The 23,602-nt window shown below is 35.6% G+C and overlaps 1 protein-coding gene across 2 annotated transcripts in view; it reads left to right on the top strand.

Moving 5' to 3' along the window:
• The window catches only part of Ano3 (anoctamin 3), a 228,023-nt gene extending 204,421 nt beyond the window's left edge, over nt 1–23,602 (top strand). For both annotated transcript variants that reach the window (XM_041679064.1, XM_041679065.1), the window contains 9 exons: nt 3,579–3,690; nt 4,476–4,533; nt 9,578–9,675; nt 11,894–12,027; nt 13,181–13,333; nt 13,760–13,907; nt 17,416–17,496; nt 17,655–17,760; nt 20,624–23,602. In XM_041679064.1, the coding sequence (XP_041534998.1) occupies nt 3,579–3,690; nt 4,476–4,533; nt 9,578–9,675; nt 11,894–12,027; nt 13,181–13,333; nt 13,760–13,907; nt 17,416–17,496; nt 17,655–17,760; nt 20,624–20,806 (1,073 nt within the window). In that variant the 3' untranslated portion in view covers nt 20,807–23,602. The remainder of the gene's footprint in view (nt 1–3,578; nt 3,691–4,475; nt 4,534–9,577; nt 9,676–11,893; nt 12,028–13,180; nt 13,334–13,759; nt 13,908–17,415; nt 17,497–17,654; nt 17,761–20,623) is intronic.

Genomic DNA, 23,602 nt, shown 5'->3' with positions numbered 1-23,602 from the left:
TGGAGCCTGTCCTAGCCTCATTAGGTTTTATGCTTCCATACTAATACCTATTTGAACTTAGTTCTGGGGGATTCAGAAAGGAGCCATCTGAATATGTATATTGCAAATACTTAAAATAGTAAAGAAGGAAATTAAAAAGAAAACATATAAAAGAATATGGAGGAAAGAAGTTCATTTCTTGACATTCTTACTGTGGCTAAACAATCTCTCCAGCCCAAGGATCATTTCTTAAACAGTTATATAATGATAGATTCATTCTCCTTCTTCCCCCATCAAAATGAACAAAAGCTCTATTCCAAGATTCTGTCTTGCCAATGACTACAATTAGAACGGAAATACTATGAAGTATTTTTTGCTAGTTCGTTTGTTTTAGGTTTTTTGTTTGTTTATTTTTATTAATTTATTAGTTTATTAAAGATTTCTGCCTCCTCCCCGCCACCGCCTCACATTTCCCTCTCCCTCCCCCAATCAAATCTCCCTCCCTCATCAGCCCAAAGAGCAATCAGGGTTCCCTGCCCTGTGGGAAGTCCAAGGACCTCCCACCTCCATCCAGGTCTAGTAAGGTGAGCATCCAAACTGCCTAGGCTCCCACAAAGCCAGTACGTGCAGTAGGATCAAAACCCAGTGCCATTGTTCTTGACTTCTCAGCAGTCCTCATTGTGCGCTATGTTCAGCGAGTCCGGTTTTATCCCATGCTTATTCAGACCCAGTCCATCTGGCCTTGATGATTTCCCCATAGATCATCCCTATTTGGTTTTTTGAGTCAGGTTCTCACAAGTGACACTACCTACCTGAAACTCCTAAATCATTTTGACCTTGAACTCACAAATATCCACCTGGCCCTGCCTCCTGGGGCTGGGATTAAGGCATGTGCTAGATATGGTTCTTTTCTTCTTATTATTTTTTTGATGCAGGTTTGGTACTTGAAAAGTAGAGTATTAGTTCCATTCCATCAGTGTAGACCAACTGCCCAACAAACCTCAAAATGTGCATTAAATGTGAATCATCTGTTTGTTGCTCTTTTCAAAGCTCTTCTCTGTCCCATACATATTCAATCTCCAGAACAGAAATTTGCAAAAAGAATGGCTAAGGGGAAGGGGGGCTATAACTTATAGGAAAAAGAATAGCTAATTGTTCTAAGTAACAGTAATGTCAAAATTTTAACTTTTTAAAAAAATTTATTGCTTTATAAATAATACATTCAAAATTTCCACTTCCTCCCCTCCTCCCATTTCCCTCCCACTCAACCTCTCGCCCTCCTCCTTCCCCATCCAGTCCTAAGAGAGGGCAGTTACCCTGCCCTGTGGGAAGCCCAAGACCCTCCCACTTCCACCCAGGCCTAAGAAGGTGTGCATTCAAAGAGACTAGGATTCAAAAACAAAAAACAAAAAACAGTACATGCAGCAGAAACAAATCCCAGTGCCATTGTCATTGGCTTCTCAGTCATCACTCATTGTCAGCCACATCCACATTCAGAGGGTCCAGTTTGTTCCCATGCTTGTTCAGTCCCAGTCCAGCTGGCTTTGGTGAGCTCCTATTAGATCAGACACACTGTCTGAGTGGGTGGACCACCCCTCGCTGTTCTGACTTCCTTGCTCATATTCTCCCTCCTTCTGCTCTTCATCTAGACCTTGGGAGCTCAGTCCAGTGCTCCAATCTGAGTCTCTGTCTCTATCTCCATCCTTTGCCATGCGAAGTTTCTATGGTGATATTCAAGTTATTCATCGGTGTGACCATGGGACAAGGCCAGTTCAGGCACCCTATCTTCTCCTGCCCAAGGACCTAGCTGAGGACATCCCCCATGGACACCTGGGAACCCCTCTAGAGCCAACCCTAAAATGGCTCCCTTAATTAAGATATCTTCTTCCCTGCTCCCATATCGGCCCTTCCTCCATCTCAACCATCCCACTCCCCCAAGCTCTCCCCAATCCTTCCCTTCTCCGCTCTTTCCCTCTCCCCTTCCCCCACCCCAACTCCACTTCCACCCCCATGCTCCCAACTTTTGCCCAGCAATCTTGTCTGTCTCCAATTTCCAGAAGGATCTATATTTTTTTTTCTTTGGGTTCACCTTATTAATTAGCTTCTCTAGGATCGCTATTCCTGGAAAAAAAAGTCAGCCAAGGCATGAAAGTATAGGCTTCCTACTAGCTTGGTTAAATTCTCTCTGTGGATTTCCCCATCATGATCGTGACCCTCCCCCTTGTTCATATAAGCCCTTCTTCCTCTCTTGGTTGGGACTTCTGGAGATTGGCCTGGTGCTTGGCTATGGATCTCTGCACCCATGAACTCTAGACTGACAGCTGGCGAGCCTGCATGGGACCAACCAGGCCCTCCGAATGTGTCCAACGGTTGTGTATCTTGGTTTATTTGAGGGGCCCCTGGCAGTGGAACCAAGGTCTTTCTCTGGTTCATGAGCTGGGTTTTCAGACCCCATTCTCCATGGAGGGATGCCTTGTTCAGCCTTGACACAGGAAGGGAGGGACTGATACTGCCTCATTTTAATGTTGTTTAAAGCTTTGTTGACTTCCCATCGGAGGCATTACCCTTTGGGAGAAGAGTATGGGGTGGGGAAGGCTGCAGGGGGAGCGGAAAGAGGGATGGGAGTGGGAACTAGGTTGGTATGAGAAATGAATAAAAAATTTAAAATAAAAAGAGAAAGAAATTAAAGGCATAATCAGAATTCAAATTGAATCATGTCGTTACCATCTTAAAACTCAAAAACCACCTCATACACACAAAACAAAATTTTCAAATAAATTAACATTTTAAGTAACCTAATGTATGACTGTTGATGATCTAAAATAGTACATTTATCACCAGTAGCTAATTTATTATCAGTAACTAGATGCATTAAGGGAAAGTTAAGAAATAATTTGGCCATAAGTGCATTACCCAAGAAAACAATATTTATGTTGTCAAAATTTAGAATTCATTTTCTATTCCAAGTTAGATGCTCATTCAAAAGGAGCCAGAATTTGTTCCATGAAAGGATATTATAAAATCTTTGTTTTGTTACTTGTAGTAAAGAACATAGGTTCATATTAAAAATCAAAGTCACTAAATTAAGCCCTTTTGTTATACTTAATGTTACATAGCAAGTTATTCCATGTGTTGGTAAGATTGAAGCACATGGCTCAAGTTCAAAGTCAACATCAGAGGCAACTATATCAGGTCATATAAAGATACTAGAAGAAATAATCCATCAGGGATTAGTATAAAGATCTCTCCTGAGAAACCTTCATGTAATCTTAGTCAAAATAAATAAAAAAAACATAATAGTACACTTTGAATCCGTTTTACTTCTCAGAATGATTTTCCCCAATTAAATCTTAGCAATCTAGACTTTTTGGTCATTCCAAATATGACCTATATGGAGCTTTTATTGATCCAAAGAGATTTTTCCATACCTGACTCTTCCCAAAACAGTATTACATAGATAATTTTTTATCTATTTCTATTTTGTAATCTGTATAAGTTCTCTTTTACCTTTTATTTGCAAGACTGAAAAACTTTTAAAGGTAGAACACTGAGAAATTTTTATTCACCTCATGTATGTCAATATTTTGTGTTTCTTATAGAGTATCCTCGAACAGAATCAGAATGGGAAAACAGCTTTGCCTTGAAGATGTTCCTTTTCCAATTTGTCAACCTAAACAGTTCTATCTTCTATATTGCATTCTTTTTGGGAAGGTGAGTTAACTTTACACATCCTGCCATTGCCAGGGAGGAGACAAAACACAAACATCTCTGTTGCCAATTAGGTAATAGAAGCAGAGAATTCTTACCTTTGTCTTAGAATATTATGTAATAATTTTTGCATGTTTTCTTATTCTAGTAACCGCTGACAGTTACTACTTAAATTTTGCACAAACACACACACACATACACCCACATGAGAGAGACAGAGAGAGAGAAGAAAAACACCACCTATGAGTTATCATCTAATTATAACTAATTAATATTTAAATTAGAAGAAAATAATTTCATATATCCCTGAGTTATGATTTCTTGATGTGTAAACCAGGATTTTAATTATTTTTTATCCTTCCATCTAAAATCTGAGAAAAAAAAAAGCACAAAATTGAGGAGCCCAGTTTGCTATTTAGTTAGCCCTCCATCCACATGGTTCCAGGGGAACGTTCAGAAGCTAGAAACAATTTGAACAAAACCATTCAGTGCATTATGATTATATTCATTAGCCTGGCCCACACAGTATTAAAATTCCTCATGAAACAAAGTATTGAATATCATCAGCTTGATGTATCTGCACTTTCTCTACTCATTGGTACTGAGTTCATTCTGCACTTTCTCCTTTTAAAGTCAGTTACTTTGATGTTGTTTGAGCACAGCAAATATCAACTGGAGGGGACAAATTGCACCAGTGAACAATTATGGCTTCCCACACAAGCACTTTGTGTGATGCGTCAGCAGGTGAACTTCACTTAATTGCTAATGAATTCAAACACTCTTTACAGATTCGTAGGCCACCCAGGAAAATACAATAAACTTTTTGAGCGATGGAGACTGGAGGAAGTAAGTAATCCCTTGAGAGTGGGTGTGTGGATGGGTATGGATACAGGCCAGTGACTGTGGGAGGTAATGGGCTGAGGAAGAAAGATATCCATGAGTGTTAGAGGCCAATTTTGAAAGAGAAGAGATTTTTGTGTTCAAAATGGAAGCAAGTACATTGAAAAAAAAAAAAAGATGCTTTTAGACTTAACCACCAATATACTGGCTTCTTTCCTCATTGTTTTTAAATCATGTTTTCTTGTTTGTTTTCTATTTATAAGCTCCACAAATATAATCCCATAAATTTACTCATTTTTGGAAAAGTATTTTTATCTATTGAGTGAGTTTCCAAATGTAATATGTTAGGTTTCCTTTGATGAATTGAAAATTCAGTCTAAAATAAAACATAAAATAAACTTCTGTGCATATGCACTGAAAGCTCATATTCTTTATTGATTTGCAAAACCCAGAGAAACAAGAAGAAGGGGTAGGTTCACTGTTCACTCATGAGTCTTCATGAGGCTGAAAGACTGTCCCTCAAAAAGTCAGTACACAGAGTGTAGAGTTGTTTTGTCATGCTTTAGCCAACACAAGGATGGGAAAGGATCTAACTAGTCAGGGGATATCTCCCTTTGATTCTGGTTTCTTTGGTGGCAAGCGAGTTGAGAAATTCTGGGGTTTTTTTTTTTGTCTATGGTTATAATATATTTCTCTATGTGTGCTCTTCCTGTTCACTTTCTGTGCTTATTAATTCATAAACTAATATAATTTGAATCTCACATTTCAAATTGCCTCAAATTTTAATTTTTCCTTAATAGCTCATTTTAGAAAAATGTTCAACATTATCTAATGAAAATGATAAATCTTTTGTTTTGTTCTTGTTGTTTGCTTGGGACTTTTTGTTGTTGTTGTTGTTGTTAGTTTGATTTGAAAAAGAGTCTCATCATCCACAATGGCTTTGACCTAGCTATGCACCCGATAACTAGTTCAAACCCCTGGCCTTCTTGCCTCAACCTCCCAAGTGATGGGATCATATGAGTGCATCATTATAACTAGCTTAAACTGTATTTAAATGTATATAAACCATTCTTATTGTATTTATTGAGAATTTCTTCTCTATTCTAGGAACATAAAATAACTTGTTTTTAATAATTTTCTAATATAGTGACATTTTCTAATTAAAAACTTGCTTTTGTATAAAGAATAATCAAATATTTTCTACCAAATAGAAGCTGCATATTTAATAGCAAAAGGAGACTCTAGATTTATGAAATCCTAATTTTATCATTGTGTCTATGTCTGGTCTGTGTTTTCCTGATCAGAATTTTGTTCATTCTCTCAGTCAAAATGATTTTCATGATTCCTTCATAAAAATCCAATGAATACATGTTGTTTTTAATATGAGGTTATAATATAGAAAGAGTTGAGAAAAGATTACAGAAAAATGAAGGAAGAAATAATTCTTTTCTCTATTAAATAAAAAGTTCATGAAAACCGCAGGGAGGCCTCATTTTTATTCTTTCCAGATTGTTTTAGAAATTCTCTTTATACATGAAAGAAGCCTAAAACTTCCTCGGAATACATGCTCTACAATTAAAAGCTAAACTCAAATGTTAATTACCCTTGCAATTTGTACTTTGCCCTTTAGTCATGACTCACGACTATCCAGTTATATATGCTAAATTGGCAGTAGTAATGACTATGTTGCTATATTATTTATAAGTAAGCATTAATTTACAAAACACAATAAGCACAACCCTAGACTCTGAGAGGATCTTCACAAATTGTTGCTGATACTTATCACTCTTATGGCTCCATCTTTATAGTTGTAGTGTTCTGTGGCCAAAGACAGACACAGGCTGAGTGCCATGATACATTCCTAAAATCCCAACACTTGAGAAGACGAAAAGTGAAGATGACAAGTTGGAGACAAACACTGAGTGCATGATGAATCAAAAATCTTTTACTTTTACAAAGTAAGACTTTGAGGGTGAAGGGGAACACTAACACCTTTATTAAGCCTTGAATTGCCTAGACCTCTTGGTTTTATTTTCAGTTTATTTTGTTCTGTTTACTCATATGACTGTTAATTTATTTTTGTTGATATTTACGGCCAGGAATTATGCTCACCTCCAACAAAAGCCTGGTCACCTTGGTCATCCCCTTCATAACTTAAGGCTTGCTTCTTTCAAAAAGGATTGACTGAATTAGTTACAAAGCCTAAGGTGGGAACAGAGTGGCTATAGCCACAAAGATGCAGATTGATACCCTTTTGGGGGCTATCACTGCCATTAAGATTGTTCAAATGCATGTTATTATTCTTAATAATGAAATTGTGGAGAATCTTGATTAATCATTGAAAACTCCAGAAAAAATAATTATTATACTACTATCAGTAAAATGTCTCATAATCCTCCACATTTTTTATTACAGATGAGATATGTGTTGGTTATATTGACCATCAAAAGACTGAATATTTTAGAAAAATAGAAAAATTAGCATTGTAATTTATAATACTCCCTAGAAATCTTCAATTATAGAGAGAGTCTGAAAATTAAGAATGAGTATTTACTCTGAATTCCTTCACATAAGAAGCAAGTATGAGTGCAGTGTCTATAACAGGCCTCTAATGAAGGGTCTTCAAAAGACAGTCTCATTAACTTAATTGATAGCATTAGTAATCATGAAGAATAGGATATAGTCATAAATGAACAAATGTTTCGTCCTTGAATTCTAATGTCCTATTTGCTAGAATTTCCCACCCAGAGAAAAATCTTATCTGAGAATTTCAGATCCTTCCTTTATGAAATGACAACAGGAAGAGGTAGCACAGTATTCTCATATGTGATATTAAATTAAATTATGCATTTCAAATAAGAGGCACAATTGATAGGAATCAGTAAAATGAAAAATGTTATAATTTGTCAAGTTTTATGAAGTAACTACATTGGATTTGTGGCTTTCACTATAGTTATGTAATATCTCACAAAAATATCATATAAATCCATTATTAAATTGTTTTAAATTGCTGACATTTATCAAGCACTTACTAAATATTGGTATATTCCAGAAATTTTTATTAAGTGCTCTTTCTATACAATTTCACTAAATCCTCATAGCAATATTATTGCTATATTAATTTTATAGATGAGTGAACAAAAAACAGAAGCTTTATAATTTACTGAAAGTCACAAAACTGATGAAAGTATGATTCAAATAAAATTAGCATTGCTTCAAAATCTTGCTTTGGTCATTATTTCCAGCCACCTTTGGGATGGGATATTAGCATAACCTTGGACATACATTTTGCTGAGATGACCAATGACTGGTTCACATATTGACATGGGTTTAGAGTGAAAATTCTAAAGTAGGTGAAGCAAAGGGACATAGAGTCTGACAGTCTTTTCTAGGACCTAGTTTCCTCAAAGTAGGTATCGTGACTAAAGTCACTCAGTCTTGCTACCACCTTCCCCACACACATTCTCACCAAGAATGAGAAAATCTCATTCTTGCTTAGGTCTTTTGCATATTGATCCGTGACTGAATATATATTCTAAGTATGAGATTTTTCTACCAAATGAAGTTTAGAGCATCTAAGCACTGGGTTTAGCCATCACAATGTGAATTGTATAAACAAACAAAGGCCATCATTTCTTGTTGTTCTCTATAATAAAGATAAAGATATTTATAAATTACAAATTTTTCAAGGCTCAATTTTAACAAAATCATTGTTGACTTGTTATTTTTATTTTTACATATCCTTTTACAGGAATGATTCAATCATATATCTCTCTGTATGTGTGCCAAGCCTACATTCCAGCACAACTGACATATTTGATAAAAAGAATTTATCTTTAACATGATACCTTGTGGGAAAAAGACCAGAGTAATTCTTCCTCAGACTCTGAGAAAATCAATTTGCCTCTCTACAAAAATAGAAAGCCACCTTGTTGAACTTTGATTGTCCCATGTATCTTAGCAATTCAACTTCAGATATTCTATAGAACACACACATGGTATAAAGTGAGGAAGAAGTCAGGGGTCATATGTTCATGTTAGAAGGAAGACGTGACCAGGAATTATTGAACCTGAGCCCTGCTATGTCATGAGAATGGCCATGGGCAAACCTACTCTTTGGTTCAGATTGTTGAGCTATTGGGCTAGAACAGGAAAAGCAGGCTCTTTTATGTCTTAATTATTCATTCCTTTTGAAGTCCCACTAGTACCAATTTGACAGAAATAGAAACTATGATCAAAGCCATAGGAACCCCCATTTTTATGAGCAGGACATGATCTGATTTCTAAAGATCCAGACCCACATTTCCCACCTGAATTGCCTTTATAGTGCAGTTTAAAGTAGCACATATTGGTTGCAGTAATCACTTAAATCGTATTTCTGTGTGTATGTGTTTCATTCCAATTTATTGAATCTAAACAACAGCAAAAACTTAGCACAAAGAAGAAAATTTTTATAAAAGCCCAGGCAAGGAGACCTACATGATCCAGTGATTTTCAAATCACTTAAGGTTACAAAAATACTGTCCTGAAGAGAAAAAGTGGGGAGACAAGAAAGACATGCAGTGGAGTATGCTGATTGCCTTGTTCAGCAGCCCTTGAGGAGAGGGAGGAAATGACAATGGGGATCGCTGTTTGCAACACACTATTGTTAGTTTCTTAGCTTTGAGCTAAAAGCAGAGAAATAGTGTTCTTACTAAAATGTCTTAATTTTTTCAGAAAACCTAAAATTATTTGGAAATAGATCCTAGAAATAAAATCATAAACACATTTTCTTAATACCTTATTGTTTATAGATGTAGAACTTTTGTTAGCATTCTTCATATGTGACCATGATCGACAGTGGGAAACAGCAAGTACTCACTGATAGCTAACCCAAATTCCACCATGGTTACTGAAAATGTCATTGTACCTGTTTCCACTTTTTTTTACGTGGGAAAATGAGACCCAGATGTAAGGTTTACCTTGCAATTTAAAGTTGGGGATATTTGAAGCAGCTTGGGACACAGTTGAGGGGGAGCAGAAGCTTATGGCTCTTACTCTTCTATATTAGTGCCATCCCAGTGGCTGCCTGATAGACCTCTGCCTCCAGATGGGAGTCATCATGTTTTTGAAGCAAATATGGAACAACTTCATGGAGCTGGGATATCCGTGAGCATGCTATCTTTAGATGTGTTTTATATAGAGTTATGATTTGGGGTTCGTGAGCAGTGAGATGATCGGTCAGCTCCCACTCTGCTCCTTACTAAATGTATGATTTCCTGTAAGTTCAGCCTTTCTGAGCCACAATTTTTACATCTTTAAGAAAAGATTCATGGTTAGATCAACTTCAGGACCAGATGATGGGATTAAAGGAACTAATGTACGTAGAATACTAGTTCAGTTTGTTAGCTATTTTTAAACATTAGTAAAAGAGAATCTTGAAAAGAAAATAGATTCTCTGTTGTCTTTGAGCTATCAACAGGTATAAGGTTATAGTAACTTTATTGTTAAATGAAAAGGGCCTCCTTTCCTTCCAAAAGGGAACATTCAAGCAAAAGTTTTGGACAGAACAAAGTTTGACAAACCTTTTATGATGCCTTCTTTGTCTTACCTCTACAAAAATCATTAGAAGCAAACTAATGTGATAATATCCTGTGAGGACATTTTCATATGAAAAAAAAAACTGATGAGCTGATTCATGATATATACAGATTTACTCATTGATTAATGATATAAAACAGGCTTACTCATCAAAATGAGAGAAGTCCTATTAACACAGCAGCATGCTGGGTATCGGTTAAGCTATGGGTAGACATAGAGCATGGGTTCAGAATGATCTACTCCCGGTCTGAATTTTTTTCTCTGTTCCCTGCTAATTTTGGCTAGAGTTTATGTCATCTCTCTGATATTTTTTTTTCACTTGTGAAGCAAGAGATTTGCAAAGACTAAATTAAATGACCCAATATAATTTAAATTTTAAATAACAAAATGCTCTGGAAGAGTGTATATTATATACAAATGTGAATATCTAATATATTTGTATAAATATATATGTACAGGTTATATAACAGACTCAATGAAATCTTTTCTACATAAAGCCTGCATGAGGAATGAAGGGCTAGAGTCCCTCATGTACTTGCTATGTTCCTTCTTCTCCTTTTCCTGTCACTCGAAAATGTGCAGGATAGGAGGCATCATATAAACACAGCTGAGGAAATTAGACATCAAGTGTGGGGCATAGGATTTGATCTGCCATGAGCACTTAATAAATTCCAGCAGGGTCAAATTGTGGCTGTTGTAGAACAGAAATGGATTCTTAGTAGCACCATCATATGTGATCTGCTGTGTTCATTGTTCATGTTTGACACTAATTGTAAACATGGCCTCAGTCTGATGGTAATCTTGGATCATGGATGTCTAATACTGAGCGAAAATAGCAAGATGGAATGGATCACCAAAGCAGTAGTTTTCAAATTTTAAACCACAATTTTCTATTCAGCTAAAACCTTAAGCAAAATCAATACAAATAAAATTTAAATAAGCAGATTGGTGTCAATTCTAACTTGCCTCCCCTTTCACATCTTTGTGGGATTCCACGGGCAACCTCCATGGGATATTGACTGGAGCACTGCTACTTCCAATGGAATCTGAGTCTCCAATTACCTAAAATTAAACCTTAGGTCCTATTAACTGAACTGTGTAAATTCCTGTCATTTGAGAGTATCTTTTTTTAAAGTCTTAAGTAATTCATTATGCAGAAGCCCATCACAGTGCATACCAGGTTTTCTCTAGACTTCATAGTATCATGACCATTCCCATGCCAGTGATAGGGAATTTTCACTCGTTTTCCAGGCCCCAAACAATGATTCATGTAAGCAAATCTTTTGCTGATATTTTTCCTTAACTATAGTAGTAGAATGTTATGATTAGTGTTCAAACTTTTCATGTGTTTATAAACTCAAAGAAGTTAAGTGGCAGGATGAAGGACTCAGGCCTAAAGACAACAGGAAACAAGAGTTTTTACAGGGGGAGGTAGGAGAAATGAATTTAGCTTAGTCAGTACCAAGGAATGGCTCAGTTTATTGGCAATGAAGTAGTATCTAGATGTTTGGAGAACTTCAAAGAGTTCTAGAATGATAGGATCTAGTAACGTTCACTAAATCTTTGGTAGTTTGACTTTATAATTTAAAGATTTAAAACTTTGTAGAGTTTAGATGTACTTTGTTTATACTCATTGAAAAATTAATACCACTGACTACCTTCACTTCCAAGAATACTTGCTATAACAATAGATTATTTGAAATTTGTTATTTCTTAGTAAATATACACATTTTCCACAGATGCTTTAGTAACAGTTCACATACCCTTGGTCTGCTCCCTGATGCAGGTTAATCCAAAACTGGTGGTCACGGCATAAAATCAAGCGGGGAATACAGGATGCTTCTATACCACAGTGGGAAAATGACTGGAATCTTCAGCCCATGAATATTCATGGACTGATGGACGAGTACTTAGAAATGGGTAAGGAGAGGCTTTTCTGCAGGGCCATGTGGCCTCGTTAATATTGCTTTGTCAGTTAACATGAGCTTTGGTTTAAGGAAAAAATGGCAGTAATAACAATACTTTCCTTTTGCACTGATCATTCTGAAACAGAAGTGAACCGTATCCTAAAAAAAAAAAAAAAAAAAAAAAAAACAGAGGTCCAAAGCACGCCTTGTGCACTCTCACAGACGTTACAGTCAAGAAACCGTGCTATCTAGTTAAAACAAGGTTGTTCACACAATGAAGCCTCTAGTTTTTAAGCGGTATTCTTTTTGAGATACAGTCTCCCTGTGTACTTAACTTGATCTTGAACTTGATGGATAACTCAGGCAGGCCTTGACCTCAGAATCCTCCTGTCTTAGTATCCCCAGTGATAGAATTATAGGCATGAATCACCACACCAGGTGGTTGAGCAAAGATTTAAGTGAAAAATAAAAAAGCTAGATCAGCTTTTCATAAAGAAAAATAGTATCCTCTCAAAGAAAGTCACAGTTATAAAATAACATTTTTATTAATTCTTTAATATTTTCATACAATATATTTTTGCCATATTCACTCCATAAACTCTTTCCAAATCCATCCTTTTCACATTCTAGAATCCAGTCTGAATTTCTGAGAGAATGTCGTTAATTTATATTAAGAAAACATGGATTTCCAATCCAGTTGTTGACATATTTTCTGATCTTCAATATCCTGATCTACAAAAAGAGAAGACAGGGTAGTAGATCCTTTGTGTCCCTGCCAGAGCCTTCAGGAAAATATGTATTATGCCTGTATTTTTGATATTTTTTCCTCCCCTCTCACTCTTTTTTTCCTCTTTCTCCTACTCCCTTTCTGTTTAATTCCTTTGCCATTCTTCTCATATTATATGTGGGCAGGAGAAGGAAAGTAGATGTTAAATATAGCCTTACATAGATAGAGTGCAAGTTTTTAACATTCTCTAGACATCTACTCTTTAACAAGTTTACTTATCACATAAGAACAAAAGTTTCTTCAACTATAAAAATAAGAGTATTTACTGGGCAGAGGTATTCTTAAAGGTAATTCATCTAATGCTCCTAACTGGCACAGTGAGGCACTCAGTAGATTTTACTGTGTGTATTTATAACTCCCTAATGTTTCTGTCTTACAGTTTTGCAATTTGGTTTTACCACCATCTTTGTTGCTGCTTTTCCTCTGGCCCCTCTTTTGGCTTTGTTAAACAATATCATAGAAATCAGATTGGACGCATATAAATTTGTGACCCAGTGGAGGAGGCCTCTGCCAGCCCGAGCAACTGACATAGGTAAGACTCAATTATCCCCCATTTGAAATCGTGTGTGCAATATCTCTAATATGTGGAAAGTGTGTGGACTACAGTTTAAAGAAAAATGTAACGTGGGGCTGGAGAGATGACTCATCTGTTCAGAGAGCAGTTGTTGTTGTTACCAAGGACCAGAGTTCAGTTCTAATCGTGAGCACTGGGTGGCTCACAGGGCAATCAGATGCTCTCTTCTGCTCTCTGCAGGTACCCAAGTGTGTGAGCACACATACACAATCAGTAATACAATAAGACAATTTCATGTTAAAAATAATTGGTATCCAGAAATGTGGCTCAATATAAAACTGGAAACAGAATATTCTTTCGAAAATAAAATAAATCAGAGTTGTTGTTTTATTTTTTTTGATCTTGTTCACTTTTATTCACCACCTTTACTTTTTCTTCTACCAGGTATCTGGCTTGGAATTCTGGAGGGAATTGGCATATTGGCTGTGATCACCAACGCATTCGTAATTGCTATTACATCTGACTACATCCCACGTTTTGTCTACGAATACAAATATGGGCCTTGTGCCAATCACGTAAAGCAGAATGAGAAGTAAGGTCAAAATTTATATATATATTTTTTTCTGTTCTATTTTATAGTCATAATTAAAAGGAGAACTTACTGGGAAGTTTTGTTCTCTGGCCATTTAAAAGTAATGTTTCTGGTTCTTTTGTTTATAATGTGTCTATTAGATGAAAGCAAATGGGCCTAAGAACAAAATGTGCTTTCTACAGCAGCTAATTTTAGAGTCTGTTTCTACTTGAAACCGTGTCAAAGTGCTAAGAACATTCTAATACTTCTAGAAAGGTTGAGTTCTAAAGCCTGAATAGACTCTTCCGACTCAAACCAGACAAAGCAGTGTTGTTGCTATGCAGATAGGAAAGTGAAACCCATAAAAAGGGGAACAAAGACAGACAAAAGTGAGAAACAGAACCTGCAAAGTCTGTCATCTTAGTGCCTAGATATTTTCAAGAAGCATATAGAGCCAGGCATCTGGCTGATGCAGAATTGCCTCCCTTTGTGTGGTTAGTACGTGTTTTTCATTTAAAACTGAAATACATGCTTCAAATGGGGTAGCCTAGCAACCTCCACAGTATTTACCCTTTTTATTCGGTTTAGTTTGATTATTGACATTTTAATTCAAACATTTCATTCAAGCCAGGAGGGAGGCTGTTTTGCCCACTGTGCAATGCTTAGCAAAACATGTGGTCTCTAACCAGTTGATTCAATGACAGCTATCTTAATCTATGTATTCTACTAACAGTAGGCATCTCTAGACTTTGCCTGCTGTCCCCTGGGGAAAAAATAGCTGATATAGAAAACCACTTTAGGCAATATTTATTATTTCAAAATATTCCTTTTCAGAAGATGTTAGGGGACAATTCACATGAGAATTGACTGTAGAGACCTGGGACACCTTAAAAAGCTTTGTACGTGAATGTCAGAATTCTATAAGAAAAAGGAGAAGAGTGAGAGCCGCAATAGGTGTGGATAGAGATTATCCACAACAGATGAAGCATTGCTTTAGGGTGGTGTTAACTCTTAACTGACTGCTGGCAAGTTGAGCACTGGGAAAGCCCTTGAACACAAGGGTCTCTTGTTTTGTGAAGGAGTGGTAATAGAAGCATTGTACTATTGACTTTTTGAACAGGTCTTGAGTCCTTAAGAGATTTAAAGGGATTCAGTGTTAGACACCTTAAATTTAAATTCTAACTTTGTCATTTCTACTATGTACATCATCTTTATGACATGCTTGATTCTTAATAATCTGTATGATTGTGAAATGGTGTCTGAGAATGCACTCAATGTAAATATAAGGTTGTGTGAATATCAATAGTGAAAAACAAAAATGCCACTTTTTGTTAATGCAATATGATCTAGGACCAGATTTTAAGAATTTGAAAAGTCCAATTCAATCACTTCTCAATCTTTTGGCTAAGATCAAGTGTGGAATAAGCAGAACTGCTGTCTGGTATGACTTGCTGGTAATTCTATTGCCACCTAGTGGTGGTTGAAAATTCTACTGAGTTTACATTTCAGAACCTGCCTGTCCTTTGGACAGCGCCTGGCTTTTCCACATTCAGTGACCAATTTCAGGTGTAGACCAAATTCAGGCAAAATGACACTGTTTTTCTCTGATTTGAATGTCATATATCAAGGGGGACACTTGATTACTTAATAATCTGCTAAGCATACTTAGCAATGAAATTGCGAAAAATCTACTCAAATTAGAATTTTTCAGAGCAAGTCATGAAGAGACAGACAGTAGTGGATAAAACAATATTGAAAAGGAAATATTTGACCAATGCTACAAGATAGAAAATGAACAAGGAATACAGTTGCTATTGTTGCGTTGTGACTAATATTTTGAAGGTAAGAATGTAATAGACACATACTTGAATCCCGATTTTAAAAATCTTTCCTAGTAGAGTATTTCTCAACATGTGGTCGACAAGAATCCCTCACGGTCTATAACTTTAACACTATATTAAAATTATTTATTGTTCTATTTATAACAGCATTATATCATATTATTATATGTTGTTTATTGATTTATTTTGTGCATGGGGTTGCCTTGTGAAGGTTAGCAGACATGTTATGTTATTTTCCTTCTGACACATGGGTCCCAAGGATAGAACTCAGGTCCTCAGAATTGGCAGGAAGCAGGTTTCCCTGCTAAACCATCTCCCCAGCCCACATTAACACTATGTTCACGGTAACACTGAGACTTTATTCACCCTTCAACTTTTTGCATTTAGATTATGGTGCAACAACAGTTGTGGCTAAAGATTGGCATGGATTTATGTAACTCTGACTATTGGCAGCAAATGCCATGGTTACTAGCTATATTCTCAACTGCCGTGTAATCACCTTCAAAATTACAAAGAGAAAAGCAAAGTGTCCTTCACAAACCATTAATAATTATTATTTTACAAAATCTGCAACTTTCAATCTTCTGTGTAGAAAGTGTCACACTTTTCTACTTACCAAAGAATGGCGTAGGTCTCCAAGAAAAAATACTCTGTAATTCTTGGAGTTGAAAGACAAAAGTCAGTCCCAACAATAAATAATAATAACAAAACTACGTTTTTACAGACTCCGGAATTTAGCATCTACCTTTTTAAGATGTAAAGTTTAAAAAATGACCTGACACTTTTAATGATTTTATTGTCTATATTCAGTGTACATGGTGTTGGGTGATATAAGAACATTTTAATAGAAATATGCAACATATTTAGAGTGTATGCGCTTCATTGTCACATATACTAGTTCCCCTCTCAATAATCCCCACCCTCTAGCTAGACAGTTAGACTTCAGTTTTTATGTTACAGGACATACATAATTTTATGTGTCTGTCTAAAATCTAGAAAACACACCTGAGAGAAAGCATGCAAGCTTTATCTTCCTGGTACAGACTCAGTCACTCAATGTGATCCTTTCTTTGTTTTCCTTTTTTTTTTCTTTCTCTCTCTCTTTTTTTTTTGAAATGGGTTTTTTCCGTGTAGCCCTGGATATTATGGAACATGGGCTGTAGTCCAGATTAGCCTTGAACTCAGAGATCTAAGTGTCACTCCCTCCTGACTGTTAGAATTAAAGGCATGCACTACACCTGACTAATGACATCTTTCTAGATGAATAAAAACAATTTCATTATGTATAAATACCTATTTTTCTCACAGTTGAGTATCAAGCACTAAAAATTTTTATAACAAAGTATAAGTGCACAATAAATATATCAAGTAAATAGATAACAAATAAGCCTAGCTTATAATCAGCCAGTCATGTTTGCATGTGTTTGTTTGCAAAGGACAGAGTTTAAATGCACAAGTGGCAGGATGATTCATAAACAAAACCACTTTTAAAAAGTAAACTAAGTAAAAGAAAACAAAAGAAAAATATTGAGAAGAAATAACAGGACAAGAAGAAAGGAGAGAGAAATTAGAACACTGAAGACTTAGAAAGAATAAATGGCATTTATTCAATCGTGTCACTAATAAAGAAGAAATGATTGCAGAAATGAATTAATTGTGACTCATATAGCCCTATTGTTTTCTCCTAGTTGCCTAAAAGGATATGTCAACAATAGTTTATCCTTCTTTGACCTGAGTGAACTTGGTATGGGAAAATCTGGTTACTGCAGGTAACTTACCTGTAATATATTTATCTCTCCTGTTTGCTTTTGCCATGCCATCTCTTCCTTTCTACATGTAAAACAAATCATTTAAACTATAATTTTGGAGTTCAGGTAATGAAGAAGGTTTTGCTATCATTCATGCTTTCTGTTTTTGTGGATTGCAGGTACCGAGACTATAGAGGCCCTCCTTGGAGCTCCAAACCCTATGAGTTCACGCTGCAATACTGGCACATCCTAGCTGCTCGACTGGCCTTCATTATCGTGTTTGAGGTTAGTCATAGGAGAGGTGACTGTGGATAACAGCTTTGCTGATGGATATGTCAGTCTGATGTCAAGTCTTCACTGACTTCTGAGAAACAACCTTGGTAGGCCTGGGAAAAGTATCAGATATGGTAAACCAATTATAAAGAGCTTGAATAATAATGAGCAAGGGTTGAGTAAATGGATCTATACAAAAAAAATCAGGGAGAAAGATACTATCTCGTAAAAAAATTGAGGCTTTTGGTTTTAAACTCCTAGTGACTGACTATTCTTAAAGAGATGGGGTGACTTTCATGAGCTGGTAAATGAATCCAAATCTACCCATAAGGATAGAACACTTGATATTTCTGAATAATTAACTCAAAATATAATGAACCGTGCATATATTTGTTTAAAAGGCATTGGCTGATTTCGTGTTTTGCCCAAAACTTTTATTAAAAGTGACTGGAGTTTATCATGATAGTATTGAATTGTAATCCTCTGAGGTAATTTTGAAGGAAATGGATATAGTATTATCATCTTATTTCATAAGTCATGATACAGTGAAGAATTTAGCACTGAGGTGTATTAAACACCTCCTCTGAGATATCACCGAGTCAATGAAAAACTTTATGTTTTCTATGACCAAAAAAGAGATCCATATTTAAACTTTTTGGAACAAAGGTTTTGAATTGTTTGTTTGTTTTTTGAAAAACTGTCTCATGTATTCCAAAGTGGTTTCAAACTTGCTATTTAGCCAGAGTTTGTCTCAAACACCTAATCCCCCTGTCTGTGTCTCCCAAGAACTAAAATTACAGGCATGAACCAACACCCCTGATTCCTATGAATCTTGGGGTAGAACCCAGGGCTTTGTGAATGCTAGACAAACATTCTACCCACTAAATGTTGAAAATATTTTTTAAAGACATTTATTCATTCTAAGTGGTTTCCAAATATAAATTAAAAGTTTATAATGAAATATCTGAAAATGAAATGTTTACTTCTAAAGGTCGTAGGCAGGACTAAAATTCTCTGATTTAATGACTCTGAGAGTCAATAAAAATATCCTCCTGAATGAAACTTTCTACTTCATTGCAGATAATATGAGTTAACTCATATTTGCAATCCAAACTTTCAATGAGATGTCTCTTATATCTCACTTTAAAAGATACATATTTTTTTATTTTCCTCAGAAGTCAAGCAAACAAAGTTAATCAGACACATCAATTCAGAGTAACCATTCATGGGTCCTGGTGAGACCCTCTACATTTTCTTTTCCTCATTTCCCTATTACTGATCCCATAACAGCCAATCAACCTCTGTAAATTCCTTACACTTGTTAATTCTTTAAGTGTTGTGGCTTGTCTATGTTTAAAAATATAGTATCATTTTGGATGCTCTATTTTTCAAATAACTTCAATAATTTTGTACCTTAAAGCTTTTTGTATCTTCCTTATTTTACTTTGGATCCGGAAAGAATTATTAATGAGCATGACTCGTGTCTGGAACACATCTGCTAAACCTGACCTATAATCAGAAAGCACAATGAAATATTTATTGTCATATATTACACGTTACTAAATCATGGCATATATTTTTATTTTTATTCCAATAATTATGAAGAATAGTATTGAATTTTTTAATCATGATATTTTTAATGATCAGGAAAGAAAGTCCCAATTGTGTGAGGGAAAATATGTATTGCTGTATTACTATCTATTTTGGAATGAAGTTTCTTGGGACTCATAAGCAAGTACAGCTAAATGTACAACAAATTCTTCCTTTTCTCATAAAAAGGTATTGTCCACTAAAAGCCCTTTACATAGAAGTATTGTTTTAACAGGCTATACTAACCCTGCAAATAACACATTGTTCCTTCTCTTTTCTGAGAAATGGAAACACCTATCCTTCTCATAGAATACATATGACAGTAGGAAGTGCTATTTAAGCAGGACTCACACTGTGCCAAGCACTCGTTTAAGCTCTTCAAGTGTGTGTTTACTTTATTCATTTAAGAGGTAGTATTGTCATCACTATCATAGACACAGGATGTAGATGATTTGAGCAAGGGTCAACATTTACTGAGTGTTAGTAGAATAAAGGCTTAATTGGTCTCATTCAAATTCTGAGCCTTTGCTTACAGGTATAATGCCTTTGGCGTTACATCTTGCTTGTTCAAGTCTAACACTAATGCCTGGTGTGGTGGTAAATATCATTAGTCCTAGCACATGTGGACAGAGGCAGGTGGATTTCTATCAGTTGGTCTACAAAGAAAGTCCTAGGCCAGGATGTCAAGAAAAAAATAGCAAAAATTATTTCACAAAACAAACTAAAAAAAATTAACAAACTCCCAAAGTTGACGGTTTATTTTCAAAACATAAATAATGCTAATTTTACCAGAATTATTTAACACAGATCAAATATTTCATAGTAGTTATACTGATAGTGAACTTATAGAATGGATTTTTTAAAAAATAAATTCGTTGCTGTTGAATATAATCACTGGCTCACAGGTTTATGGAGCATGTATTTTGATCTGTTGAAAATACATTTTTACTAGAATAACCTTCCATATTTGTGTCTCTTAATGTGTATTACAGTACTATTAAACAGCATGTAAGAATTTTGAACAAAAGAATTTAAGATGCTTTTTTATAAAGTGATATCATTAATATAGCATTAAAAAGAGGAAACAATTCTTGGTGTCCAATATTCTACAGTGGCAATCAGTAATGTTTGTGTTCTTCATGTAACTGTTGAAAGCAATATTCTAAATGCTGCATATTAAGTTTGGATGTTCAATTTGAAGACAAATGCATCATTTTGTTCATGACTTTTCTGTTTTACAATGTTTTGGAACCATTGAAAACATAATTTTACTCTTAATTCACAGCACCTCGTTTTTGGGATTAAGTCATTCATTGCATACCTGATTCCAGATATACCAAAGGGCCTTCGTGAGCGCATACGGCGAGAGAAATACTTAGTCCAAGAAATGATGTATGAGGCTGAGCTGGAACATTTGCAGCAACAGCGGAGAAAAAGTGGACAGCCTATTCACCATGAATGGCCTTAGACTGTGCCTGTAGCCCAAAAGGGGAGGTACCATTAGTGTGGGAATGAGACCCTTAGAGTGTAGATGGGATCCAAGAGGAAGGCTCACTTGGCAAAACTACATGTATAAATTATTACTTGGAAATACATCACAGCAGCCTCTGGGATTTGGAATGCTCGGACTTCTAAGGAAAGAAACACGTGTGACCTCCAAAGGGATGCAATTGAAATGGCCGGGAGCCAGGCTCTGATGCTCAGAGCAAGCCCTCAGGGGAGTTCTGGGTTTCCAGTCCACCCAGTTCAATCAGCTGCAGAGCAAATAGGAAATGTGGTGGCAAAATTTCCAGAGGCAGATTTCCACGTAAATGTTAACAAACTGGTCATACTAATCATATACTAGGATGGTCACTTGAGTTCATATACTCACAAGAAGTGAGTGAGATCAGAACTTCATGTCCCTTCAGCTCACAGGCTAGTGGAGTTGGTTCTGTGCACTAGCCTTGAGATAATGGGTTATGCACATGGCATTTGCGCTGCTTTGTGTCGAATATGCACTTAAGCAGTTGAACATCACCATAGTACTCAAACAAAAATAAATCCAAAACCTAAGAACACCATTGGAGTAATTCTATTATATTGGCTGTGTTTAAGTTTGCTTTATCACTCAGAGCCAAGTGCACTGCCCATTTTTTTATTCATGAATGCCAATTGATCCACTTTAAATATTTGAATGCCTCTTCTTCTATCATTTAGACATGACTAGTTTGTACTTTCCTGAAGAAGTCTATCTTACATTCTATTCCATGTGCCCCTCGCTGAATTATTACACATCTCACAGAACATCATGTTGAAACTGTGTAAATATGTCGATGTCCCTTCAGTGTTTGCACTTTTGCATTGTGTAATGCAAGTTCCAGCTTATGGAGCTCTACGACCAACTACGTAGGATGCTACTGTAATCTGTTCATTCAGGAAATCCAAAGCCAAATGTTCTGCAGCACTTATGCTTTTTCTATAGTGTGCACTATCAATTATGAGCTAGTGAAATAATGCATGCATGTAGTGTATTATTTGCATAAAATACCTTTCTGAGTTTCACTTTTTAATCATGAAATGGAAGTTTCTGGGTTTTGTTTTGTTTTTGATGAGCTGATTTTATTTAATTTCAAAACTCTCTAGAAACAAAGTCGAATTAATTGTGAAAATCGTAATTTAATTTGTTGTAGAATCCTTATTTGAATGTCAATTTTGTCTACACATTGATGGAGTACAAATGAAGGGGTATTCAATTAAAAGAAGTTCAGAGGAGATATAAATTACGAGGGTAGAATAGAAGGAAATGTAAGGGGTGAAGTAGATGGATTTATGATTAAAAATAATCAATACACTTTCCCTTGAAAAACAAGATGGTCCAAGCTTTTATCTCTTGAAAATAATGTGGGAAATCACACAGAAAACACACATATACACATATACAGAAAGAGAGCATGATTTATTCAGTTTGGTTTTGTTCAATTGAGCCACACACACAGAGAAATATTAACAAAATTCAAAATATTGTATTAGGCACACTCAAAACTAAAACACTTTACACATATTATTGAATCGCTATAAGGAAATTAGTTTCAATTACTGGAAGTGTGCCATTCTAACACTCAAAAAAGCTTTGTTGTCTTGATTATGGTTGTTTTAGTTTCTACCAAGGATATTCACTTTTCTACTTTTCCTATAATTCTGGGTCAGGTATATGCCCTGGGACTCTAATATGTGAGAATGTAGCTCAGAGGTAGTGTATGTCTAGCATGCACAAGGCACACATAGACTCAACTCTTAGCACCAAGAAAGAAAGAAAGAAAGAAAGAAAGAAAGAAAGAAAGAAAGAATAAATTAGAGATATGTTGTAAATTCCTACACAAATCCTTGCTCCTGGGACTCTTCCATTGCAAATATAATGGTTAATTCTACAAACTTTCTAAAAGAGATTTCAGCCCCTCTATTTCAGATCATTTGTGCTCCCTTTTCTTTATTAATTAAGTATATACACATGCCTGAGCATAATATTTTGTTTACCTAACATTTACATCTTTTCCAAATTAGGGATACAAGACAGACATATGATTTACAGGAGGACAAACAATAACAGCTGTTTCCTTAAAAGTTCTTTATCTAGGGTTTTCTACTGTCCATTGGGATTTAAGTCATACTGATTGATATGAACAGAGAATGATATTTTAATAAAAGTTATAGTATATTAATTTAGAAATTGCCTTTCCTGATATTTTTGAAACAGATATGAGAACACAGAGAACCAAAAAGAAATTGTCTGAAATGTTTGTTTTGTGAACAGTTGCAGGGCAATCAACCTTGTTTCCATCATAACTGACAGTAAAATGCAGACAGCGCCTCACAGTATGTTAACTTTAGATCACTCTGCTGAAGTGGAGAGAAATGTTTTATACGTGCTTTTCATATGAATATAAATTATTTCTCAAAGATTTATAGCACACACTATTCTCAGGAATCTGTATGATGTGAATGCTGCTCATATATTTTCATATTCTCACTTGTTATCTTTTTATGCTAATAATTAATGGATACGTGCATGAGGTCTGCCTTAACAAGCTGTGCAAGTCATTTTAAGTCTTTACTGTAATAGTTCTCAATCGTCTGAGCCTGTGTAGGCAATTTTAGAAGAGACACTGCTGCCTGGCTGCATGATGAGATTTAACTTGAATGTTAAATGATTCTTGGCACAATATAGTATACAATGGAATGAATAGAAATTTTTTTCACTCAATAAATTATCATTTTTACTATA

The sequence above is a fragment of the Microtus oregoni genome, unplaced genomic scaffold, assembly GCF_018167655.1.
Source record: "Microtus oregoni isolate MIOR12 unplaced genomic scaffold, Mior012 000031F_ref0000149, whole genome shotgun sequence".
Taxonomy (NCBI): domain Eukaryota; kingdom Metazoa; phylum Chordata; class Mammalia; order Rodentia; family Cricetidae; genus Microtus; species Microtus oregoni.
The sequence above is the reverse complement of the archived record's forward strand: the minus strand, read 5'-3'. Positions and strand labels throughout refer to the sequence as shown.